This window comes from Doryrhamphus excisus, chromosome 14 (genome assembly GCF_030265055.1).
Source record: "Doryrhamphus excisus isolate RoL2022-K1 chromosome 14, RoL_Dexc_1.0, whole genome shotgun sequence".
Classification (NCBI taxonomy): Eukaryota; Metazoa; Chordata; class Actinopteri; order Syngnathiformes; family Syngnathidae; genus Doryrhamphus; species Doryrhamphus excisus.
Genome location: NC_080479.1, coordinates 5,041,135 through 5,064,418, shown reverse-complemented (window position 1 = coordinate 5,064,418; position 23,284 = coordinate 5,041,135). Strand labels below are relative to the sequence as shown.

The 23,284-nt window shown below is 47.7% G+C and overlaps 1 protein-coding gene across 26 annotated transcripts in view; it reads left to right on the top strand.

The window, feature by feature from the left end:
• Window positions 1-22,899, top strand: part of pleca (plectin a) — a 74,834-nt gene extending 51,935 nt beyond the window's left edge. For 12 of the 26 annotated variants that reach the window (XM_058047992.1, XM_058047991.1, XM_058047998.1 and 9 more), the window contains 23 exons: window positions 191-284; window positions 365-519; window positions 957-1,293; window positions 1,373-1,450; window positions 1,543-1,704; window positions 1,797-1,901; window positions 1,972-2,067; window positions 3,426-3,551; window positions 3,625-3,777; window positions 3,845-3,999; window positions 4,082-4,208; window positions 4,271-4,454; window positions 4,586-4,606; window positions 5,259-5,416; window positions 6,121-6,299; window positions 6,374-6,512; window positions 6,578-6,934; window positions 7,660-7,743; window positions 7,828-7,932; window positions 8,003-8,101; window positions 11,795-15,142; window positions 15,216-21,959; window positions 22,035-22,899. In XM_058047992.1, the coding sequence (XP_057903975.1) occupies window positions 191-284; window positions 365-519; window positions 957-1,293; window positions 1,373-1,450; window positions 1,543-1,704; window positions 1,797-1,901; window positions 1,972-2,067; window positions 3,426-3,551; window positions 3,625-3,777; window positions 3,845-3,999; window positions 4,082-4,208; window positions 4,271-4,454; window positions 4,586-4,606; window positions 5,259-5,416; window positions 6,121-6,299; window positions 6,374-6,512; window positions 6,578-6,934; window positions 7,660-7,743; window positions 7,828-7,932; window positions 8,003-8,101; window positions 11,795-15,142; window positions 15,216-21,398 (12,445 nt within the window). In that variant the 3' untranslated portion in view covers window positions 21,399-21,959; window positions 22,035-22,899. The remainder of the gene's footprint in view (window positions 1-190; window positions 285-364; window positions 520-956; window positions 1,294-1,372; window positions 1,451-1,542; window positions 1,705-1,796; window positions 1,902-1,971; window positions 2,068-3,425; window positions 3,552-3,624; window positions 3,778-3,844; window positions 4,000-4,081; window positions 4,209-4,270; window positions 4,455-4,585; window positions 4,607-5,258; window positions 5,417-6,120; window positions 6,300-6,373; window positions 6,513-6,577; window positions 6,935-7,659; window positions 7,744-7,827; window positions 7,933-8,002; window positions 8,102-11,794; window positions 15,143-15,215; window positions 21,960-22,034) is intronic. The other 14 variants (XM_058048014.1, XM_058048011.1, XM_058048015.1 and 11 more) reach the window with 3 other exon arrangements.
• The last annotated feature ends 385 nt before the right edge of the window (window positions 22,900-23,284 follow it).

Sequence of the window (23,284 nt, the reverse complement as noted above, 5' to 3'; positions counted from 1 at the left end):
AGACAAGCAGGGCGAGCGCTCTGTTATTGTACTTCTGTGCCACGACTTGCAGGGAGCCGTCATGGCGTTCATGCATCAGGGATACGACTTTAAGTTTCAATTCCGCCAGAGGACGGCGTGAGTGCCCCGACTCTTCACTTAAGCTGCTTTGATTTATGATCTTTGACACCCGACTCTCTTCCCACCGCAGGCTGGAGCGACTCCAAAGGGTCGTCAGCAAGGTCCAGATGGAGTCTGGGGTGTGCGAGGAGCAGCTCAATCAGGTGGAGACTCTGCTGCAAACGGTGAGTCTCCACGCCGGTTGATGCCGTCGAATGAAATGAAAACAGGACGTGACATCACCGGTCCGTCGGTGGCGTTGCAGGACGTGCGGATGTTGAGCTCGGGCAAACCCGCTCAGCACACGGCCGAGGTGGAGGCGGACCTGGAGAAAGCAGAGGGGATGATTCGCTTCCTCTTCAACGACGTTCAGATGCTGAAGGACGGGCGCCATCTGCAGGCCGAACAGATGTACCGCAGGTACTAGCTGATACCTTCCCAAGTGCACGTACCTTGTCCTACCTTGTCTTGCCGTAGTGTAAACATTTCAAAGAAGTATGTACCATAACATTGATTTTATTTCAATCACAGCATACGCTGAACACCCATCGTTTCAAATGAAAGAGCTTTTATTTCTTTTTTTTAATCTACTTGGTCTATTTTAGGGTGTTTCAGTTAACAGAGATTAAGATTAATTTTAAGATTAATTTAAAAATTCAATGTAATCATTTCTTTGTTCAATGCTGCTTAAGAATATAATAAATGTTGTATTTGTTGCTGATATTTTTATTTAATTTTTTAGACTGATATGATTTTATATCGTCACATCGTGATACTACATCCCCAAAATATCGATATATGCTAAGGTCCATATCGCCCAACCCTGAAAATGGCCAAATGATGGCTTCTGTCTCCAGAGTGTATCGCCTCCACGAGCGGCTGGTGAACCTCCGCAGCGAGTACAACTTGCGCCTCAAGTCGGGTGTGACCACGGCGCAGATCCCCATGACCCAGATCCACCAGGTCCAGGTGCTGCAGCAGGCCCCCGTCAGGCTGCGACCCGAGCTGGACGAGGTCACACTGCGCTACGTGCAAGACCTGCTGGGCTGGGTGGAGGAGAACCAGCAGCGGGTGGACCAGGGCGAATGGGGCTCTGACCTGCCCACCGTGGAGTCCCAGCTGGGCAGCCACCGCGGGCTCCACCTGTCTGTGGAGGAGTTCCGTTCCAAGATTGAAAGGGCCAAGGCGGATGAGGTGATGATCGTTAACGGCGTTAACAGGCTTTGGTGTCGTGTGTAGGCTTTGGCTTTGAACTATGACCTCTCTGCTGCAGAGCCAGGTCTCACCGGCGAGTAAGGCCGCCTACCATGACTACCTGAACAAAGTAGATCTTCAGTACGGGAAGCTTCTGGTGAGTCTTACCAACATGTTAACGTGCTAAACACTTCATTAGGTACTCCAAAGACAATGCGGTGATGTACGCACGCCAACTTCTGCTCTTAGAAAGCTTCCAAGGCCCGCCTTCGCTACCTGGACCAGCTCCACGCCTTTGTCACCGCCGCCACCAAGGAGCTGATGTGGCTGAACGAGAAGGAGGAAGAGGAGGTCAACTACGACTGGAGCGAGCGTAACACCAACGTGGCGGCCAAGAAGGACAACTACTCGGTAACCCGGGTGGCGTCCGCCTGGGGCGGGGAGGCGGGTTACACCTGTACCCATCAGTGGTTCGACTGCGACGTCTCGTGTCACGTCTGCAGGGTTTGATGAGGGAGCTGGAGCTGCGGGAGAAGAAGATGAACGGCGTCCAGGTGACGGGAGACAAGCTACTGAGAGACAGCCACCCAGGCAGGAAGACCATAGAGGTAGGCTCCTCCTCAGGCCCCGCCCCCACCCCGCTCCCTGCATACGTAAGATGTTGGCGTCCTTCTGCAGGCCTTCACCGCTGCTCTGCAGACTCAGTGGAGCTGGATCCTCCAGCTGTGCTGCTGCATCGAAAGCCACCTCAAGGAGAACACCGCCTACTTCCAGGTGGGTTCTTCTTGGCAGTGCTGGCATACATGTGGTCCACCTCGGGCGTCCATACTTCTGGACCTCCCTCTGTGATTGTGACTTAGTGAAAAATAGTGAATAATATAGAAATACATGCAGCATAGCAACAAAAATGAAAGGACGCAACTTTGCTGCTTTGATATTTTCCAAAGCAAGACATGGAGATATGCTAAGAAGTTATCTAACCCTAACCCCATTTAAATGCATCTCATCTTCATCATATACTGCAGGTGAAAAACGTAAGGAGCAGTCAATGGGGGTCTGCATAGCAGAACAGCCCATCTCTATACTTAGATCTTAATCTTACATTTTTTGTGCGCGTAACCATAGCGACGCTATTAAGGAAAATGTTCAAAAATGGGCCACTAGATTAGGTACACCTGTTCTACTTTTAGAACAGCAAATGCCAGAGAAAAAAACGAGAATTTACAGACTTTTCACAGCCTTGATCACGTAGAAACGTGATTAATGGCTCATTTTTGAGACAAATGTCTCTCTGTAGCTAATTTGTTTTTTCGTTGGATGTTTAGTTTTGGCTCTATCTTCGTCAGAAGGAGGTTTTGTGCAGGGCCAAAATCCACCTCGTCTCTCACTCTAGCGCTACAGCATAGGAGGCTGAAAAATAACTTTTGCAAACAAGTCCTCCTCCTGGCAACGCCGTTTTAGCTAGCTTGATTTCTTTTGATGAAAACGTAGGAATCTTTGTCTTCCTCTTTCAAAAAATGTCACTTTTACATCTGAGGGATGTACGGATTGCCTTCTGTGGCCCCTAAAAAATCTCCTATTGACTCCCATGTTAAAGATGCCATCTTTTGTTTCTCCAACTCTCGTCCTATTGTGGTCATTTCTCAACCGATTTGCAAAACGAGCAGGTCTATGCGAAGCCCCACCGCTCGGGCCGCTCACGGCCGTCTTGTGGTGTCAATATCTCCAATCGTTTGGCCGTAAGGAGCTTCTGTTCGACATGAGGGATTCAGGTGGGGTGCTGGAGCCTATCCCAGCTATCTTTGGGTGAGGCGGGGTCCACCCTGGACTGGTGGCCAGCCAATCCCAGGGCACATATAGACAAACAACCATTCACACTCACATTCATACCTATGGACAATTTGGAGTGGCTAATTAACCTAGCATGTTTTTGGAATGTGGGAGGAAACCGGAGTACCCGGAGAAAACCCACGCATGCACGGGGAGAACATGCAAACTCCACACATGAGATGTGGAGTGCACCGAGCGTGGAATCGAACTCGGGTCTCCTAGCTGTGTGGGCTGCACGCTAACCACTCCAGCCAGAACTTTTCTATAAATAAATATGTGCACCTCTTTTCCTGCTGATGCAGTTTTTTGCTGATGTAAAAGAGGCCGAGGACAAGCTGACCAAGATGCAGGACACCATGAAGAGGAAGTACACATGCGAGCGTTCCACCACCGTCACACGGCTGGAGGACCTCCTGCAGGACGCCGCTGTGGGTTCATTCATTTAGCGTTGTCTGTTGGTTTTGAGATGTGCTCCTAACACGGGATAGGCGTTGCTTCCAGGATGAGAAGGAGCTGCTGAGTGAGTTTAAAACTCACCTGGAAGGCCTGAAGCGCCGCGCCAAGACCGTGGTGCAGCTGAAGCCGCGCAACCCCGCCACCCCGATCAAGAACAAGCTGCCCATCCAGGCGGTGTGTGACTTCAAGCAGATGGAGGTAGGACGGTGCTTCTAAAGCCAGTTGGCCAGTAGATGGCGCTGACGCATCATCCCCCACCCTCCAGATCACCGTCCACAGAGGAGACGAGTGCGCCCTGCTCAACAACTCCCAGCCGTACAAGTGGAAGGTGCTCAACCGAGAGGGCAGCGAGGCGTCTGTGCCGTCCATCTGCTTCCTGGTCCCGCCCACCAACAAGGACGCCATGAGCAGCGTTGCCGGGTGAAGACCACCCTCCCAAAAAAGACAACTATAAAAACAAACCAAAAAAAACGCTCACCATACTCCTCTTCACCTTCTTCAGGCTGGAAGGGAACTTGCAGAAGCTGCAGAACTTGTGGCAGACCTTGTTTGTAGACCTGAGGAGCCTCCTGTCCTGGCAGTACCTCATGCGAGACATCCACATCATCAACACCTGGAACATCTCCATGGTAACACCAGACACCGTCCTCTCATTCCTGAGCAGGACAAACTCAACCTCATCGTGTGACAGTTCAAGACCCTGACGGTGGAGGAGTACCGGCTGGCCCTGAGGAACCTGGAGCAGCACTACCAGGACTTCCTGAGAGACAGCCAGGATTCCCAGACGTTCAGAGCCGAGGACCGCATGCAGGTGGAGTCCAGCTACAACAAGGCCAACCAGCACTACAACACGCTGGTCAGCACAGCGGAGCAAGGTGCGTCTCTGGGTGTCCTTCCAAGTCTTTAGCAGACTCCATTTGAAAGCGTCCATCATGTCCTCAAGTCAGTCCATTAGACACACGCTTTATGGTTGCTCCATCGGTTGACTGTTGGCTTCACGTTACAGGCTACATGCCGCCCAAGACAGGTATGTCCTCGCCAGTATGTCCCTGTTTGAACACGGGGGTCCTAATTTCACCCGGTCCAAATAATGCGTGTCCCAATTGGTCCCTGTGTGACCCAGTATGTCCCACTGTGTCTTACTCTCCTCGCTGTGTGTCCCATCCTTATCTCCCAGTGAGTCCTGTAGGTCCTTATGTGTCCCGCTGTGTCTTAGTGTGTCCAACTATGTCACCATGTCTTCTCATGCGTCCTCATGTATGTCTTAGTGGGTCCCCTTGTGTGCCGGTGTGTTTGAACGTTGTGTGTCGCTTGTGATCCCCAGCAAAGCTGTCGTGCGGCCATGTTGCATTCCCGTGTTCATTAACATCATCCTCCTCCTCCTCACTGATTTGTCTTCTTGACTGCACTCGCCACGCCTTTGTGGCCCACGTGCACGGATGTCATGTCCACCCGTGAATGAGTCTGCGGAGGACGATTTAATCAAGCATGGCATCTGTTTCCTGTGCTCTGATCCACTCTGATGCCGTTGAATCTTTCACATGACTTAACCTGAATGACGGGCATGTTCAATCTGGCTTAGACTGTTTACATTCAATCCACAGTGAAATTGGGTCTGACATCCATCGCAGAAGAACACATTACGTTTTAAGTTAAGATCTTTTTTCTTCTCCATCCAGGAGAACAAGACGAGTCCGTGTGCAGGATTTACCTGAACAAGCTCAAGGACCTCCGCCTGAGGCTGGAGGCTTGCGAGAATCGAACAGTGACTCGTCTTCGCCAGCTTGCTGACAAGGAGCCACTCAAAGCCTGCGCCCTGAAGACCACCGAGCAGATGGTGAGATGAGAAAAAGTACTACTACTTCAATGAAAACACCACATTTAGCCATGAAATGAATGTTTTCCACACAACGCCCCCACAATCTGCAGTCAAATACCTTGGCACAAATATGCAGTGGAAGCATCTCTATACGCCATAAGATTGCTACATTTTGCTATAAAATGCCATATTTGCCACAAATATACTTTATCATACCACAAAAAGTCAAATTGCAATGGAAAAGTTCTGCTTTGCTATGAAAACAGCATTTTGCTTTTTGCTCTAAAATACCATATATTAGTAGTTCACCATGCCATGATGACAAAAGTGCTGCATTCAAATGTCATTCATTCATTCATTTTTAACCGCTTATCCTCACGAGGGTTGCGGGGGTGCTGGAGCCTATCCCAGCTGGACTGGTGGCCAGCCAATCCCAGGGCACATATAGACAAACAACCATTCACACTCACATTCATACCTATGGACAATTTGGAGTGGCCAATTAACCTAGCATGTTTTTGGAATGGGGGGGGGGGGAACCCACGCATGCACGGGGAGAACATGCTAACTCCACACAGAGATGGCCAAGGGTGGAATTGAACTGGGGTCTCCTAGCTGTGAGGCCTGCGCGCTAACCACTCAACCTCCATACAGCCTCATTCAAATGTCATATTTTCACAAATTTTCACAAATCTTGTTTTCTGTCTTGTTCCTGGCGGCAGAAAGTCCAGTCTGAGCTGGAAGGCTTGAAGAAAGAACTGCACTCCATCACGGAGAAGACGGAGGAGGTTCTGGCCTCCCCTCAGCCGTCTAGCTCTGCCCCCTTGCTGCGCTCCGAGCTGGACAGCACGCAGAAGAAGATGGACCACGTCTACAGCCTGTCATCCATCTATCTGGACAAGTGCGGCTCTCTCGGCGCCCAGGTCCTGTTGGGACTAAGCTGGTGCTAAGCAGTCCATCTCCTCTTCTTCTCAGGCTGAAGGCCATCGACGGCGTGATCAGAAACACCAAAGACGCGGAGGAAACGCTGAAGAGCTACGAGTTTTGTCTGCTGGATGTCCATAAAGTGCCGTATGAGGGGAAGGAGGCGGAAAGCCAAGCGGGCCAGATAAAGGTATCGGGATCATTCACCATCTAGAATTCCTTGGTTGTAATGAAGGTCCGTTTTTGTTCTGACAGAAAATGCAAACTGAATCTCAAGCGGACCAGATGGTGTTCGACCGCCTGCAGGATGAGCTCAAGAGGGCAGCGGACATCCACGACAAGATGACGCGAATCCACAGCGAGCGCGATGCCGAGCTGGAACATTACCGCCACCTGGTGGGCGGCCTGCAAGAGCGCTGGCAGGCCGTTCTGGCCCAGCTGGTGCTTCGGCAGCAGGAACTGGAGCTGCTCCGCCGCCATATGAGGTCGTACTGTGACAGCTACGAGTGGCTCATACGCTGGCTGGCTGAGGCCCGGCGGCGCCAGGAGGGCATCCAGGCGGCGCCTGTTGGGGACGGGGCGGCACTGAAGGAGCAGCTGTCAGAAGAGAAGGTATCTCCTCAACTTACTGGACTCTTTATATAGGCGCTGTCCTATCTAGTCTTTAAAGACCTAACATGCCTCTTAAATGTAAATGCTGATCATTGGTTCAAGCTCAAAGACTAGATAGGACAAGGTCTAGTCAGCAGTCCTATCGAGACTTACAGGATGTTTTGTTTCACATTCAAGCAGGCGTCATCATTTTACTCTCAAAGACTAGATAGGACAAGGTCTAGTCAGCAGTCCTATCTCATCTTAGAGGATGTTTTGTTTCACATTCAAGCAGGCGTCATCATTTTACTCTCAAAGACTAGATAGGACAAGGTCTAGTCAGCAGTCCTATCTAGTCTTAGAGGATGTTTTGTTTCACATTCAAGCAGGCGTCATCATTTTACTCTCAAAGACTAGATAGGACAAGGTCTAGTCAGCAGTCCTATCTAGTCTTAGAGGATGTTTTGTTTCACATTCAAGCAGGCGTCATCATTTTATGCTGAAAGACTAGAAAGGACAGCACTAGTCAGCTGTCGAGACCCTTTCAAGCTTCATTGGTTGTTGCTGAAAGACCACAGTGGACAATAGTCCTATGAGCGATGAAACAGTTTGTAAGACCATGTGAACAGTCCAGTTGCGACGCCCCAAGCGTGCTAGCTAATATGTTTTAATATTACCTCATGTCCTTCCATTCATTTTTAGCACCTTAAGTTCAGCATGCAACCTTTGACTTCCTCCAAATGCAGAAACTCCTGGATGAAATCGAGAAGAACAAGGACAAGATGGATAAGTGCCAGAAAAACGCCAAGGATTACATTGACTCTGTCAAGGTTTGTTGTTGGCGTTCCTTGTCTTGTCTGTCAATCGCCTTGAAGTCCATCTGGCAAAACTCAGAGTGTCCCCGCTACTTCTAGGACTACGAGCTCCAGATTCTGACCTACAAGGCTCTGCAGGACCCGGTGGCCTCGCCGTACAAAAAACCCAAAATGGAGTGTGCATCTGATGACATCATCCAAGAGGCAGGTTTTCCTAAAAAACAAAAATGTAGCCGTTAGCGCTGTCTGCTAAATGCTGTGGTGTCTCGTGTAGTTTGTCACTCTGAGGACTCGCTACAGTGAGCTGATGACGCTTGTCAGCCAGTACATTCAGTTCATCACGGACGGACGGCGTCGCCTGGAGGACGACGAGGTAACTCAACTCGGTTGCTGTGGACAACCACAATGTATCCCGGGGCATGAAAAGTAAAGTAGGGTGGGTGGACGGTAAACGTGTGATGGGGATGCGACAAAGACGTCGTACTGCAGATTGAGATATGATTGTTATCATGTCTCTCAGGAATTTAAGTCTTTAAAATGGAAGTCTTTTTTTGGAGCATGGTGACATTGGTTGTGTTTGTACAAAACCATGTACTATTATTTATTTTGACAAAATCAATTTTCTCATCAACTGAATGAATCAACAATTGGCTGACCCCCCCCCCCCCCCAAATCATTTTCATCATTCAATTTTGTCATATTAATTTGCTCTTGAGGGAAAGTTGGTCAATTATTATATTATTATATATTATTATATAAATATTTTCCTCTGTGATTAATTGCATTTTTGTCATTCTTTATCATAATTGTAAATTTGATTAAATTGTCATCAAAGGAATGATGAAAATATAATTGACTGGAAAATAGGTCAATTGTGTGCCCTGTCATTGGCTGGCAACCAGTCCAGGGTGTACCCCGCCTCTAGCCCGAAGACAGCTGGGATAGGCTCCAGCATGCATGAGGATAAGCAGTATAGAAAATGGATGGATAGATGATCATAATTGTGACATTTTCCATCAAACGAAGGACAAAATATAAAACTGATCAATTTCCCAATGATAAAGAGTAAATAAAATGTAATTAACAAAATGTAAAATGCAATTGACAAACTTCCCTTCTGGAACAGATTGGTAAACACAACAAAATTGGGACATTTTCCATCTCGGGAATGATGATGTGTGAAATGATGTAATCTTCCAACCTCCACTTCGAGAACAGAGGGCTCCAACCACCGGGGCTGGGGTAAATTTGAGCTCAGGTAAATTCTTTCAACAAAAGAATGATGAACCTACTATAGCAGAAGGGCAAATTAGATTTCCGTCATTCCTGATTATTATAGTCAATTTTACAAAATGTTGACATTTTTCAAAGGAATGGTGAAAGTTGTAAAATTCTTAAATTCTTGTCATTCGATTGTAAATGTGATAAAACTGTGACATTTTCCAACAAATGACTGACATCCATTAATCCCGGCTGGTGACCACTCCAGAGTTGTGCCCCACCTCTTGTCCGAGGTCAGCTGGGATGGGCTCCAGCATGCCCCTGTGACTCTAGTGAGAGTAACTGGCATAGAAAATGGATGGATGGATAATTTATCGTCATTTAATTCATCAACTTTTGCCATTCCCTTAATGAAAAAACTATTTCCCATCTAGAGCAAATTTGTAAATTTGACATAATAGTTCAGTTCTGTTCAATTTATTTGTCTCCCTTGGGAGAAATGAGGTTTAGAGGCAGGGTACAGCTGCATACAACCAACAGAGACAAACAGTACATGACAGACATGGAAAAAAAACAGACATAGTAAAACCAGATACAACAAGCATAAACGAGAGAATAAAAGAAACAGAGCATAAAAACACCAGAACCATACTGGTTCCCAGAGGGATCGATCATCTGAGTTGTGCCATGACCAACTGGTAACCTGGTAAGTTACAGTGTGCAGTATTTAAAATGCTAATTTCAAGTGCTAGTTCACATATAGACCAGATCTCACATTTGCTCGTTTATGAGCTTGACTGAGAGAGGGACAAATGAGTTTGTAACGGTGGTGTTTACATAGCGGAACCCTGTACCTTCTCCCCGAGTGCATGAATACGTATTCATTGAACAGAACGTGAGAGCTGTCATCGAGGAGGTTTTTTGCTTGGGTGATGGCGGCCTGATTGAACAGCTCCTGCGGGTTGAGGGGGGAGTTGCCCATAATCTTACCTGCTACTCTGACCAGGTTGAGGATCTGAGATTTTGATTTGACGTTGAGTTTCCCAAACCAACTGGTGATCTCGTACCGTAAGATAGACTCTATTGTTGCTCTGTAGAAAATTTGCATGATGTTTTTGCTGAACAACTGTAGTCTCCGCAGGAAGTGAAGGCGCTGATGGATTCTGCCAGCTAAGGTCACTGTCTATGTGAATGCTAGCTAGCAGGTACTTGTATGATGTCACCTGTTTTATATTGTTACCATGTTTGGTCACAGGACTTTGATCACCAGTTGATTTGGGGTCAAACAGCATTTCCACAGCTTTACAGGAGTTCGTGTGAAGTTTGTGGTCCTCACACCAGTGCACAAATCTATCCACACCCCCTTTGTGGATGGATGCGTTGGCATTCTTGGTGAGCAGACTAAGGATAGCAGTGTCATCAGAAAACTTCACCACATATTGATTTGGCTCAGAACTAACACAGTCAAGAGTGATACCGTCTGATTAAAAAGGGGTTTACATTCAGCTGAGAAAGTTTCCTGAGGAGAATGTGAGGTTGGATGGAGTTAAAAGCGGAGCTAAAATCAATAAGGAGCAATCTGGCATATGCACCTGGAGTTTTTGGACTTTTTCCAGATAGCTGATGCCACGCAGGCAAATGTTTGGAAAAGAAAAGTGGACATGTTATCAGGCCCTGTCGCTTTTCTCAAGTGCATAGATCTAAAAACCTTGGTAACAGCGTGTGGATCTATATGTGAATCCGGTCTTTCACATCACAAGTTACATTTTCTAAAACAACACTGCAGTCTCTGATGTTGTCGGTTTCAAAACGCAATGAAAAAATTGTTCAGCTTATTTGCCTTGAAAGTTTCATCGTGTGCAAAGAGAGGCTTCCTTATTGCCTCCATGTTTGTCATTTTCCTTCAAGAGAATCAAAATGAGATACCTTTTTTTGTATAAACACACAACATGTGATGATGCTTCAAAAAAACGTACCTCAAATAAACGACCACTTGAATGTTCAAGTACTGAGTACTGGGATTTACAATCTGCAGTACAGCATCTTTGTAGCATTGCAGCATGTCGCCATGACAACTCTTGTTGCTCATTTGCCTCCAAAGTGAAAAGGCACGTCAGCCTGCACGCTAGCGCACGCTAAACGGCTCTTCCAGCTGATTTCATTTGGTCTTTTATTTTTCTCGTCATTCACTGGCGCTCGTTTGCTCTCCTTGCCTGCTCATATGAATTCTTTTTTTGCCAGACTGCTTACACTCTCACTTCTAACGTTTTATTGCGTTTGATCCTTTTGAACCGCTTGCCAGTGCTTTGTCACGATGATTAAGAATCACGCTCTTAAGACAGCGAGTGTCCCACAGAGACGCAGGTATTTAACGTCTTCTCAGTCCGCATCATTCACGCCATCCAGCACTTAAAGGAAGGTTTGGGATTCATTGCTCACTATGCGAGCAGAAATAACTTAAGTGGTTCTTCGCCTTGTAAATTATGACAAGGATGCAAATATTTCAGAAAATAAGTTGGTGAATTAAGCACATTGGAATGCTGAACCTTCCTTTGAGCTGTCAGTCACCTCTCCATTGAATTCAGCACTCTCCATTTGTCCAATCAGACATCAGAAGAAGGAAAAGTCCTCCTTAGGTGGAGACAACGTTCACATTAATGATCACATGAATGATACTTGAACATGAAAATGCATGGAAGCAAATTGGGTTTGTGTTGACATTGTGAAGTGGTCATGTCCAATAATTTCAATAAAGAATGTGTTTGTGACACTATTGCAGCAACATTTAACGTACTCCCCTCTTCTAATAACATTCCCTACTCGCTGTTTGCTTCTACAAATTCAGAAAGCGTCTGAGAAGCTGAAAGAAGAGGAAAGGAAGAGGATGGCAGAGATCCAGGCTGAGTTAGACAAACAGAGGCAACTGGCGGAGGCCCATGCTCAGTCTGTGGCCAAGGCGGAACAGGAGGCCCAGACTCTGAAGCTTAAGATGAAGGAGGAGGCCATTAAGAGACAAGATGTTGCGGTGGATGCTGAGAAGCAGAAGCAGAACATCCAACAGGAGCTGCACCAACTTAAGAGTCTGTCGGAGCAAGAGATTAAGTCCAAGAACCAGCAGCTTGAGGAGGCTTTAGTCAGCCGGACCAGGATCGAGGAGGAGATCCGCATAATCCGCCTCCAGTTGGAGACCACAATCAAGCAGAAGAGCACCGCCGATGGTGAGCTACAGCAGCTCCGAGACAGGGCCGGCGAGGCCGAGAAGCTCCGAAAAGCTGCTCAGGACGAGGCAGAGAGGCTTCGCAAGCAGGTGGCAGAAGAGACGCAGAAAAAGAAGAATGCAGAAGATGAGCTGAGGCGCAAATCTGAGGCGGAGCGAGAGGCCTCCAGACAGAAGCAGAAGGCCCTGGACGATCTGCAGAAATTCAAGATGCAGGCAGAAGAGGCAGAGAGGCGTATGAAACAGGCTGAGGAGGAGAAACTCAGGCAGGTCAAAGTGGTGGAGGAGGTGGCACAGAAGAGCGCCACCGCACAGTTGCAGAGCACCTCCAAATCATTCAGCGAGAGGGCGACTAAACTGGAGGAGTCCCTCAAGAAGGAACAGGGCACTGTTCTCCAGCTGCAGGAGGAAGCGGAGAAACTCAGGAAACAACAAGAGGAAGCCAGCAAAGCCCGTGAACAAGCAGAGAAGGAGCTGGAAACATGGAGACAGAAGGCCAACGAGGCTCTCCGTTTAAGGCTGCAGGCCGAAGAAGAAGCCCAAAGGAAGAGCCAGGCTCAGGAGGAGGCAGAGCGGCACAAAGTAGACGCAGAGCGAGATGCCAAGAAAAGAGCAAAAGCCGAGGAGGCTGCCCTCAAACAGAAGGAGAATGCAGAGAAGGAGCTGGACAAACAGAAGACTTTTGCGGAGCAGATAGCTCAGCAGAAGCTGTCAGCCGAGCAGGAATGCATCCGCCTGAAGGCCGACTTTGAACATGCAGAGCAACAGAGGAGCCTCCTGGACAATGAGCTCCAGCGTCTAAAAAATGAGGTGAACGCCGTTGAAGGGCAGAGGAAAAAACTGGAAGAGGAGCTGGCGAAGGTCAGGAGGGAAATGGACACGCTACTCCAGATGAAGGTGAAAGCGGAGAAAGAGACGTTGTCAAATACGGAAAAGAGCAAGCAGCTTCTTGAGTCTGAGGTGCTGAAAATGAAGCAGCTTGCAGAAGAAGCCGCCCGGCTGAGGTCCGTGGCCGAGGAGGCAAAGAAGCAGAGGCAGATTGCAGAGGAGGAGGCGGGCAAACAACGAGCCGAAGCCGAGAAAATACTAAAGGAGAAACTGGCTGCCATCAACGAGGCGACTCGTCTCAAGACGGAGGCTGAGATCGCCCTGAAGGCCAAAGAGGCAGAGAACGAACGGCTGAAAAGAAAAGCTGAGGACGAAGCCTATCAAAGGAAGCTGTTGGAGGACCAGGCGGCTCAGCATAAGCAAGACATTGCAGAGAAGATCGAGCACCTGAAGAGCTCGTCTGACACCGAACTAGAGCGACAAAAAACAATGGTCGAAGAAACTCTCAGACAAAGGAAAGTGGTGGAGGAGGAAATTCACATCATCAGGATCAACTTTGAGAAGGCTTCCAAAGACAAATCTGACTTGGAGAACGAATTAAAAAAACTAAAGGCGATCGCGGATGAGACACAGAAAAGCAAACTCAAGGCGGAAAAGGAAGCTGAGCTATTGAAACAGCTTGCTGCAGAAGAGGAGAAGAAGAGGAAGGAAGCGGAGGAGAAAGTGAAGAGGATCACGGCGGCGGAGGAAGAAGCGGCTCGACAATGCAAAGCCGCTCAAGAGGAGGTGGAACGCTTGAAGAAGAAAGCAGCAGAAGCAAACACACAGCGAGAGAAGGCCGAGAAAGAAGCAGAGCAGCAGGTGATGCTGGCAAAGGAGGCCGCTAAGAAATGCAGCGCCGCAGAACAAAAAGCTCAAGATGTTCTGAGCAAGAATAAGGAGGATGTTCTCTCGCAGGAGAAGTTGAAGGAGGAGTTTGTGAACGCTAAGAAACTTGCTGGAGAAGCTGAAAAGGCCAAAGAGAAAGCCGAGAAAGAAGCCGCGCTACTCCGCCAGAAAGCAGAGGATGCAGAAAAACAGAAAAAAACTGCAGAGGACGAGGCCGCCAAGCAAGCCAAAGCGCAGAGAGATGCTGAAAAACTGAGGAAAGAAGCGGAGGCGGAGGCCTCCAAGCGGGCAGAAGCCGAGGCCGCCGCCCTGAAGCAGAAACAACAGGCTGATGCTGAGATGGCCAAACACAAGAAAGAGGCCGAGCAGGCCCTCAAGCAGAAGTCTCAAGTGGAGAAGGAACTGACGACGGTCAAACTGCAGCTGGATGAAACTGACAAGCAGAAAGCCGTTCTGGATGAGGAGCTTCAGAGAGTAAAGGGCGAAGTCAACGATGCGGTCAAGCAGAAGGCGCAGGTGGAGGACGAACTCTTGAAAGTTAGGAATCAAATGGAGGAGCTGCTTCAGCTCAAGATCAAAATTGAGAGTGAGAACAAGCGTCTCATGAAAAAAGACAAAGATAAGTCACAGAAATTACTTGCAGAAGAGGCTGAGAGGATGAAGACCTTGGCGGAGGACGCAGCTCGACTGAGCATGGAGGCAGAGGAAGCAGCTAAACAGAGACAGACTGCAGAGATGGACTTGGCGGAACAGAGAGCACTTGCAGAGAAAATGCTTAAGGAGAAGATGCAGGCCATCCAGGAGGCCACAAAACTTAAAGCTGAGGCCGAGGAGCTCCAGAGGCAGAAGGACCAGGCACAGGAAACGGCCAAAAAGCTCCTGGAGGACAAACAGCAGATCCAGCAGCGGCTTGACGAGGAGACAGAAGGCTTTCAAAAGTCCCTGGAGGCTGAGCGAAAGAGGAAACAGGAGGTTTCGGCTGAGGCAGAGAAGCTGAAAGTGAAAGTGAAAGAGCTCAGCGATGCTCAGGCAAAAGCCACCGAGGAGGCAAAGAAGTTCAGGAAGCAGGCGGATGAGGCCAAAGCTCGTCTTCAAGAAACGGAACAAAAAAACACGGAGACTGTCGTGAAGAAGCTGGAGACTCAGCGGCTGCAGAGCACCAGAGAGGCTGATGACCTCAAGCAAGCCATTGCTGACTTGGAGAAGGAGAGGGAGAAACTGAAAGGAGATGCAGAGGAGCTTCAGAAAAAATCCAAAGAGGTACGATAACATGAACCAACATACTGTTTTATAATGTGCTTCTATAATGTGATTCTTTTCTTGTTCCGATTAGATGGCCCTTGCCCAACAAGAGCAAATTGAGCAGCAGAAGGCCATTCTTCAGCAGACCTTCCTCACCGAGAAGGAGCTGCTGTTGAAAAGAGAAAAGGAGGTTGCGGATGAAAAAAAGAAGCTGGAGAAACGGTTTGACGATGAAGTGAGCAAGGCGAAGGCGCTCAAAGAAGAGCAGGAACGTCAGCAAAAGCTGATGGAGGACGAGAAGAAGAAGCTCCAGGCCATCATGGATGATGCTTTGCTTAAGCAAAAGGAGGCCGAGGCCGAGATGAAGAAGAAGCAGAAGGAAATGGAGGTGCTCGAGAAAAAAAGGAATGAGCAGGAAAAACTCTTGGGAGAGGAGAACAAAAAGCTCAGGGAGAAACTCATCAGTCTTGAGGTGGCGTCCAAAGAAAGTCCATCTAAAACAAAAGAAATTGAGGTCCAGACTGACAAGGATGCTGGGGAGCAGTTGGTTGCTGCAACAGCTGCGGTAACAACAAAGAAGGTGTACAATGGCTCTGGCGAGGTTGATGGCGTCAAGAAAGAGTCGCCTTGGACCTTTGATGGAATCCGAGCTAAAGTTCCTGCTGACAGGCTCCATGATGTTGGTGTTCTGACCAAAAAAGACTTGGACAAACTCAAAAAGGGCAAAGTCTCTGTGCAAGACCTTGTGAAGATGGACAAAATCCAGTCGTGTCTTCGAGGTCAGAGCTGCATTGCTGGTGTCTTGACTCCATCCAAAGAGAAAATGAGTATCTATCAGGCCCTGAAGGACAACATGATAACGGCCAACACTGCCTCAATGCTGTTGGAAGCTCAAGCGGCTTCTGGTTACCTCGTGGATCCACTCACTGGTAAACTCCTGTCTGTGGACGAGGCTGTTAAGGAGGAGTTGATTGGCCCTGAACTCCATGACAAAATGCTCTCTGCAGAGAGAGCAGCCACTGGCTTTAAAGATCCTTACACCGGAGACAAGATCTCCCTTTTTGAGGCCATGAAGAAAGGACTAATTGAGAAGGAACAGGCCAACAGATTCTTAGATGTGCAGCTTGCAACTGGCGGCATCATTGACCCCGTTAATGGTCACAGAGTGGGACTGCCCACAGCTTACAAGCAGGGACAGTTTGACGCCGACACGAATAAACAGCTTGCAGACTGCAAGTCGTTTTCAGACCCCAGCACCCAGGAGCCCCTCACCTACAAGCAGCTCCTGGAGAGGTGCACTAAGGATGCGGTTTCAGGCCTGATGATTCTGCCCGTGACAGAGAAAGCTGCCCAAAGCGAGACAACATTCACCGACGCCGAGATGAAGGAAGTGTTCAGCAAATCAAATGTCGATGTGCCTTTTGGCCGATTCAAAGGGAAGACGGTTACTATTTGGGAAGTTATCAACTCCGAGTACTTCACCGAGGAACAAAGACGAGATCTGATTCGCCAGTACAAGACAGGCAAGATCACGGTGGAGAAGATCATCAAAATTGTCATCACTGTCGTGGAGGACAAGGAGAAGAGCAACGAAAATGTGTTGAACGGGTTGAGGGCTCCGGTCTCAGCCAGCGAACTGCTGGACTCGAAGATTATCAGCAAAGATGTATTCAATAAATTAAGTAACGGCAAGATAACAGTCAAAGAGATCTCTGAGATGGAGCCCGTAAAGAAAGCTCTCCAAGGAGCTCCAAGCATAGCTGGCCTGTTTAATGAGCCAACTAAGGAGAAAATGTCTTTCTATCAAGCCATGAAGAAAGAACTTCTCCCACCCGAGACAGCCATTAATCTTCTTGAGGCTCAAGCAGCTACTGGATTCATCATCGATCCTGTCAAGAATGAGAGGGTCCCGGTCGATGAAGCGGTTAAGTCGGGCTTAGTCGGCCCAGAACTTCATGAACGGCTCCTGTCTGCCGAGAGAGCTGTCAGTGGCTACAGAGATCCCTACACTGGGAAAAAGGTGTCTCTGTTTGAAGCCATGAACAAAGGTCTGATCAAGAGAGACCACGGCATCCGTTTGCTAGAAGCACAGCTCTCGACAGGAGGAGTCATTGACCCCATTAAAAGCTATCGCGTCCCGCATGAGGTCGCCTGCAAACGTGGCTATTTAGATGAGGAGACCAACAAGACCTTGAGCAAGACTGGTGATGAAACTAAAGTCTTTCTTGATCCAAACATACAAGAGGATGCAACCTATGCACAGTTGATGAAGAAATGTGTGTCTGATAATGAAACTGGACTTCCATTACTGCCTCTCTCGAAGAAAGCAGCAAAGCCAAAAGAAGATCTACAGATAACAGAAGCCAAAACGAAAGAGACCTTAAACCAGAACATGATGGAGCTGGACTATGGGCCTTTCAAGGGGAGAAAGGTCACAATCTGGGAAATCATCAACTCTCATTACATCACAGAGGAGAAAAGAATCGAGCTGATTCGTCAGTACAGGACGGGCCATGTGACAATAGAAAAGTTAATTAAGGTTGTGATGGTCATGGTCGAGGAAAAAGAGGCACAGACAAAAGACAAGGCCCGTTTTGAAGGTCTCAGGGAGCCTGTCCCTGCCAGCTTGTTGATGGACGCCAACATCATCGATAAGACTACCTTTGACCAGCTCCAACGGGGGACAAAGACTCCTCAAGAAGTCGGTGACTACGATCAGGTCAGGAAGTACTTACAAGGCACAGAGCGCATTGACGGCATTTCAATGGAAGGAACGAATGAAAAGTTGAGCATATATCAGGCAATGAAAAAGAACATTTTGCAACCAAACACAGGGCTTGCGCTCCTTGAAGCCCAAGCTGGAACTGGTTTCATAACAGATCCTGTCAAAAATATGAAATATTCTGTGGATGATGCCGTGAAGGCAGGAGCTGTTGGCCCAGAGCTTCATGAGAAGCTCCTGTCTGCTGAAAAAGCTGTGACAGGATACAAAGATCCATATACTGGAAATAAAATTTCTCTGTTCCAAGCCCTGAAGAAAGAGCTGGTCCTGAGAGAGCATGCTATTCCTCTCCTCGAGGCTCAGATTCATACAGGAGGCATCATCGATCCAGTAAGTAGCCATCGTGTTCCCACCGACGTAGCTATCCAGCGGGGCTTCTTAAGTAAACAAATGGCCACCTCTTTAGATGAACCCTCTGGTGACGTTCAAGGCTTCACCAATCCCAACAACAATGAAAATGTTACTTACAAGCAGTTGTTGGAGAAATGTGTTAAAGAGCCAAATTCTGGTCTATGCTACCTACCTATGTCAAAGGCAGAAACTGCCACTCCGGTTGAGAAGTCCTATCAGTACACAGAGGAGCAAGCCCAGTCAGATCTCGCAAACACTCAGATTGACATCCCACACAAGAGCTTCGAAGGGAAGAGCATGACCATCTGGGAAATCATTCATTCAAACATGCTTCCAGAGGAGGAGAGGCGCCGCCTCCTGGAGCAGTATCGCTTGGGAAAGATCACAAAGGATAGAATGCTCGTCATTATCATCGAGATTATTGAACAAAGGGAGGCTGAAAAGTCAGAGCAGGGCATGTCATGTGACGTAATCAGAAGGAGAATTACAATCGAAGAGCTTTACAGCGCTCGAATTATTGACTTGCAAACTTACAATCTCTTGAAGCAAGAAAAAATGACTATTAGCGAGATCATGGAAATGCCGTCGGTGAAACAGTATCTCTTTGGAACTGGCTGTGTTGCCGGCATTATGTCAGACAGTCCCACCAAGATCAGCATTTATCAGGCCATGAAAAATGGAAAACTTAAGCCTGAAGTTGCTCTGACGCTCCTCGAGGCCCAAGCTGCAACCGGGTTCATTATCGATCCGGTCAAAGATGAACTTCTGACAGTGGACGAAGCTGTGCGCAAGGGGCTTGTGGGGCCAGAACTTCATGACAAACTTCTCTCAGCTGAGAGAGCAGTAACTGGCTATAAAGATCCCTACAGCGGAAAACTGATTTCTCTTTTCCAGGCGATGAAAAAAGATCTGATTCCCGAAGATTATGCTCTGAGGCTCTTGGAAGCCCAAAATGCCACTGGGGGGTTAATGGATCCTGAATACTACTTCCGCCTCCCCTCAGATGTTGCCATGCAGCGTGGCTACATCAATAAAGAGACAATGGACAGAATATCCCAGCCCGGCTGTGATGTACAAGGCTACACCGACCCAACAACAGATGAGGACCTGTCCTACGCTCAGCTGCTGAATCGATGCCGAGTTGACAAAGAGAGCAAGTTGAGGCTGTTGTCACTGGCAGACAGAAGGCTTCTCTTCAAGGGTCTCAGAAAGCAAATCACAGTGGACGAGCTGCTTCGTTCTCAGATCATCAACCAAAAGACGTACAACGAACTCACAGAGGGCACCGTGACTGTCGAAGAGGTCAGCAGAGACCTTAAGAAGTACCTCGAGGGTACAAGCTGCATTGCCGGTGTGTTTGTGGAATCAGCTAAAGACCGCCTGTCCATTTATCAAGCAATGAAGAAGAACATGATCAGACCGGGAACTGCCTTTGAACTCCTTGAGGCCCAAGCTGCGACGGGTTATATAATTGACCCAATCAAAAACCTAAAACTAAATGTCAACGAAGCAGTTAAGATGGGTGTTGTCGGCCCAGAGTTCAAAGACAAGCTGCTGTCAGCCGAGAGAGCAGTCACCGGCTACAGAGATCCTTATTCCGGCAAGGTCATCTCACTTTTCCAGGCTATGAAGAAGGACCTGATATTAAAGGACCACGGCATCCGCCTGCTAGAGGCTCAGATTGCTACAGGTGGAATTATTGACCCACAGGAGAGTCATCGCTTGCCGGTGGAAACAGCGTATGAACGCGGTCTCTTTGACGAGGAAATGAATCAGATCCTCACTGACCCGTCTGATGATACCAAAGGCTTCTTTGACCCCAACACGGAGGAAAACCTCACCTACCTCCAGCTGATGGAAAGATGTATGATCGACCCACAAACAGGGCTTGCTCTTCTGCTGCTGAAGGAAAAGAAGAGAGAAAGGAAGACATCGTCCAAGTCATCTGTTCGCAAGCGTCGAGTTGTTATTGTGGATCCAGAGACGGGCAAGGAGATGTCTGTGTATGAGGCATACCAGAAAGGCCTCATTGACCACCAGACCTACTTAGAGCTGGCAGAGCAGGAGTGTGAATGGGAGGAAATTACCAAGACCTTAGCAGACGGAGTTGTAAAGTCCACAATTATTGACAGACGGTCCGGTCGACAGTATGATATCGATGATGCAATTTCAAGTGGCCTCATTGAGAGGTCAGCTCTGGATCAGTACCGGTCTGGAACTCTGTCTATCACAGAGTTTGCAGACATGCTGTCTGGAAATTCCAGCGACGTTAGATCACGGTCATCTTCATTTGGTTCTACGTCGTCTTACCCCATGAGTCCAGTGCCCACCATAAAAACTTCTGCTGTCCCATGGAATGACCCAACCGAGGAAACTGGCCCTGTGGCTGGAATCTTGGACACTGAAACACTGGAGAAGGTGTCCGTCACAGAGGCCATTCACAGAAACCTTGTGGACAACATAACAGGTCAAAGGCTGCTGGAAGCTCAGGTTTGCACCGGAGGCATCATTGATCCAAACACTGGAGAAAAGTTCTCTATTGCTGATGCAATGAACAAAGGTCTTGTGGATAAAATCATGGTGGACCGCATCAGTCTCGCACAGAAGGCGTGTTGTGGATTTGAGGATCCTCGAACCAAAACCAAAATGTCAGCAGCCCAAGCCCTCAAGAAAGGCTGGCTGTACTATGAGGCAGGCCAGCGCTTTCTGGAAGTCCAGTACCTCACTGGTGGTTTAATAGAACCAGACATCCCTAACAGAGTCCCACTGGATGAAGCCGTGAAAAAGGGTACCTTAGAGGCACGCACTGCACAGAAGTTGCGAGATGTCAACACTCATTCAAAATACCTCACCTGCCCGAAAACCAAACTTAAAATCTCCTATAAGGACGCGCTGGAAAGAAGCATGATAGAGGAGGGAACTGGCCTCAGACTCCTTGAAGCATCATCCCAGTCCAGCAAAGGCCTGTACAGTCCCTACAGCATTAGTGGTTCTGGCTCCGCCACTGGGTCACGCTCGGGCTCCAGGACCGGTTCCCGGTCAGGGTCCAGAAGAGGAAGCTTTGACGCCACTGGGTCCAGTTTCACATCGACCTACTCCTCCACGTCATACACTTCGCCAGGCTATGGCCGCCGATACTGATGGAAGGGAAGGGTTGACGATAAAGCCACCAAGATGCCTCAGACGACCAGATTTCTGCTCTGCATATGGTTGCTGCAAGACTTTAAATATTTAATTTTCTACCAGTTAGGCAACTCTTTGTATTTTCTTGAATGTTATCTTTATCTACACCAGATGTTCCAATTGTACATTTCCTTGATGTCACATGGAGACGACTCAAGAACATACTCTTTGATTGCATTGAAAAAGGAATATATTGAAAGAAAAAGTCCACTCTGCGGAGCAGAATCAAGAGTCTCGGCAAAATGACTAACTCGTGTCTAAACACTAAGCTTCAAGATCTTTCCTCTTCTCGGCTGCGGTGCTGCATGCCTTTGTGCCAGTGACTACAAGAACTCCAACTCCACCCTGTTCTCGATGTCCTTCACAACACAATGGATTTACATCAAAAGGGGAAACCAGCAACACGCGCATTCCCATGTACCAGAAGAAGTACACTACCAACGTAATATTCACCATTCGGAATTCTCGACCCTTTATACCAAAGAAACCTAGTCCCTGCCTCTCTGGATCCTGTGAATGGTATGGAAGGACAGTTCTTGTTATGTCTTAGGTTTGTATCCACCAGGTTCTGACGTCCTATTTTCTCCCTTGCAGATATTGTCCCGACCCTTTGCTCCAGGTCCTGAGACCCACGGAATTCATCTGAATTACAACTCACCTGGACTAGGACTATAATTGATGCAAAAATACCAAATTCACTCTGGTGTGGCTGAACTGAGACGCAATACTAATACCTGAGCTCGCTCACAATGTTAGAATTCCTTAAAGTGCCTGCAAAAAACACTTTGGGAAGCTGCTGCATATTATCAACAAGACGGTGCTGGCATGACTGAAAGCAGGATGTACTTTGTGATCAGGTCTACATTATTTTAAGGTGCGACATGAAACAAGAAGCGCTCATGTTAATACAGATTTGACGGACAAGTACGGTGGTGCCTTGGTTCCTGGTCGGGTCAGGGTCTAACGAAAACTGGGGTCTGTGTTTGGCTGTACGATAACCGAGATGCTGTCTGAAAACAGCATGATTTTGCCAAATCATACAAAAACAGAGGTTTGACTGTTGTGTAATTCGGAAGTAGGAGCACCACTGCTGAAAGCCCTGAGCACCCGTTTTGTTCCTTTGCCACCAGCTGCAGTATTTTTTCCCCACGCCAACGTATGTATTGATGTTCAATCTTCTTTGTAAAGCAGCATCACTAGTCAGCCTATATACTTTTATTTTCATATATTTTTTCCATGACTTGCATGATTTACTAACATTTAAAAGATACAAATATGAACGAGCAGGCGCCGTGAAATGGTTTATTACATTATTTTTATGGTTTCGCATCAAAGGGTTTGAAGGATGTATTTTAACGAGTGGTGTATTTATAATAAAACGGTGAAAACAATTCAGTTGTAACGCTGCGCTATGTAAATAAACATGGTAGTGAAAGCCTACTGACTGACTTGTTTGCTTGACTGCATTGCTTGCCACACGGGAAACTTCTGCCAAGGAGTTCATATTTGTAGTGGCGAGGTACCAAGTCGATTGGTCGATGCAACTTTGGTTCCCCTGTCCATTTTACCGCTGAGTAATCGTATAGCAGGGGTGTCCTTTTTCCAGCAAGGCCCAAAAGGATGCAGATTTGATACAGCAACTCAAGATATACTAAGAGGCTATTTATAGTATTTCAAGAAAAAAAATCCATCTCAGCTTTGTCGTGGGTGAAAAGGCTTACAAAATTATGCCTTTTTTTCCCCAACACATTTCAACTCTATGCTACTAAAGTTTATTCTTGTTAAATGGTGACTTTTTATTATTAGAGCATGACTTGAAAAAATATTTTGACTTTCATTTCATA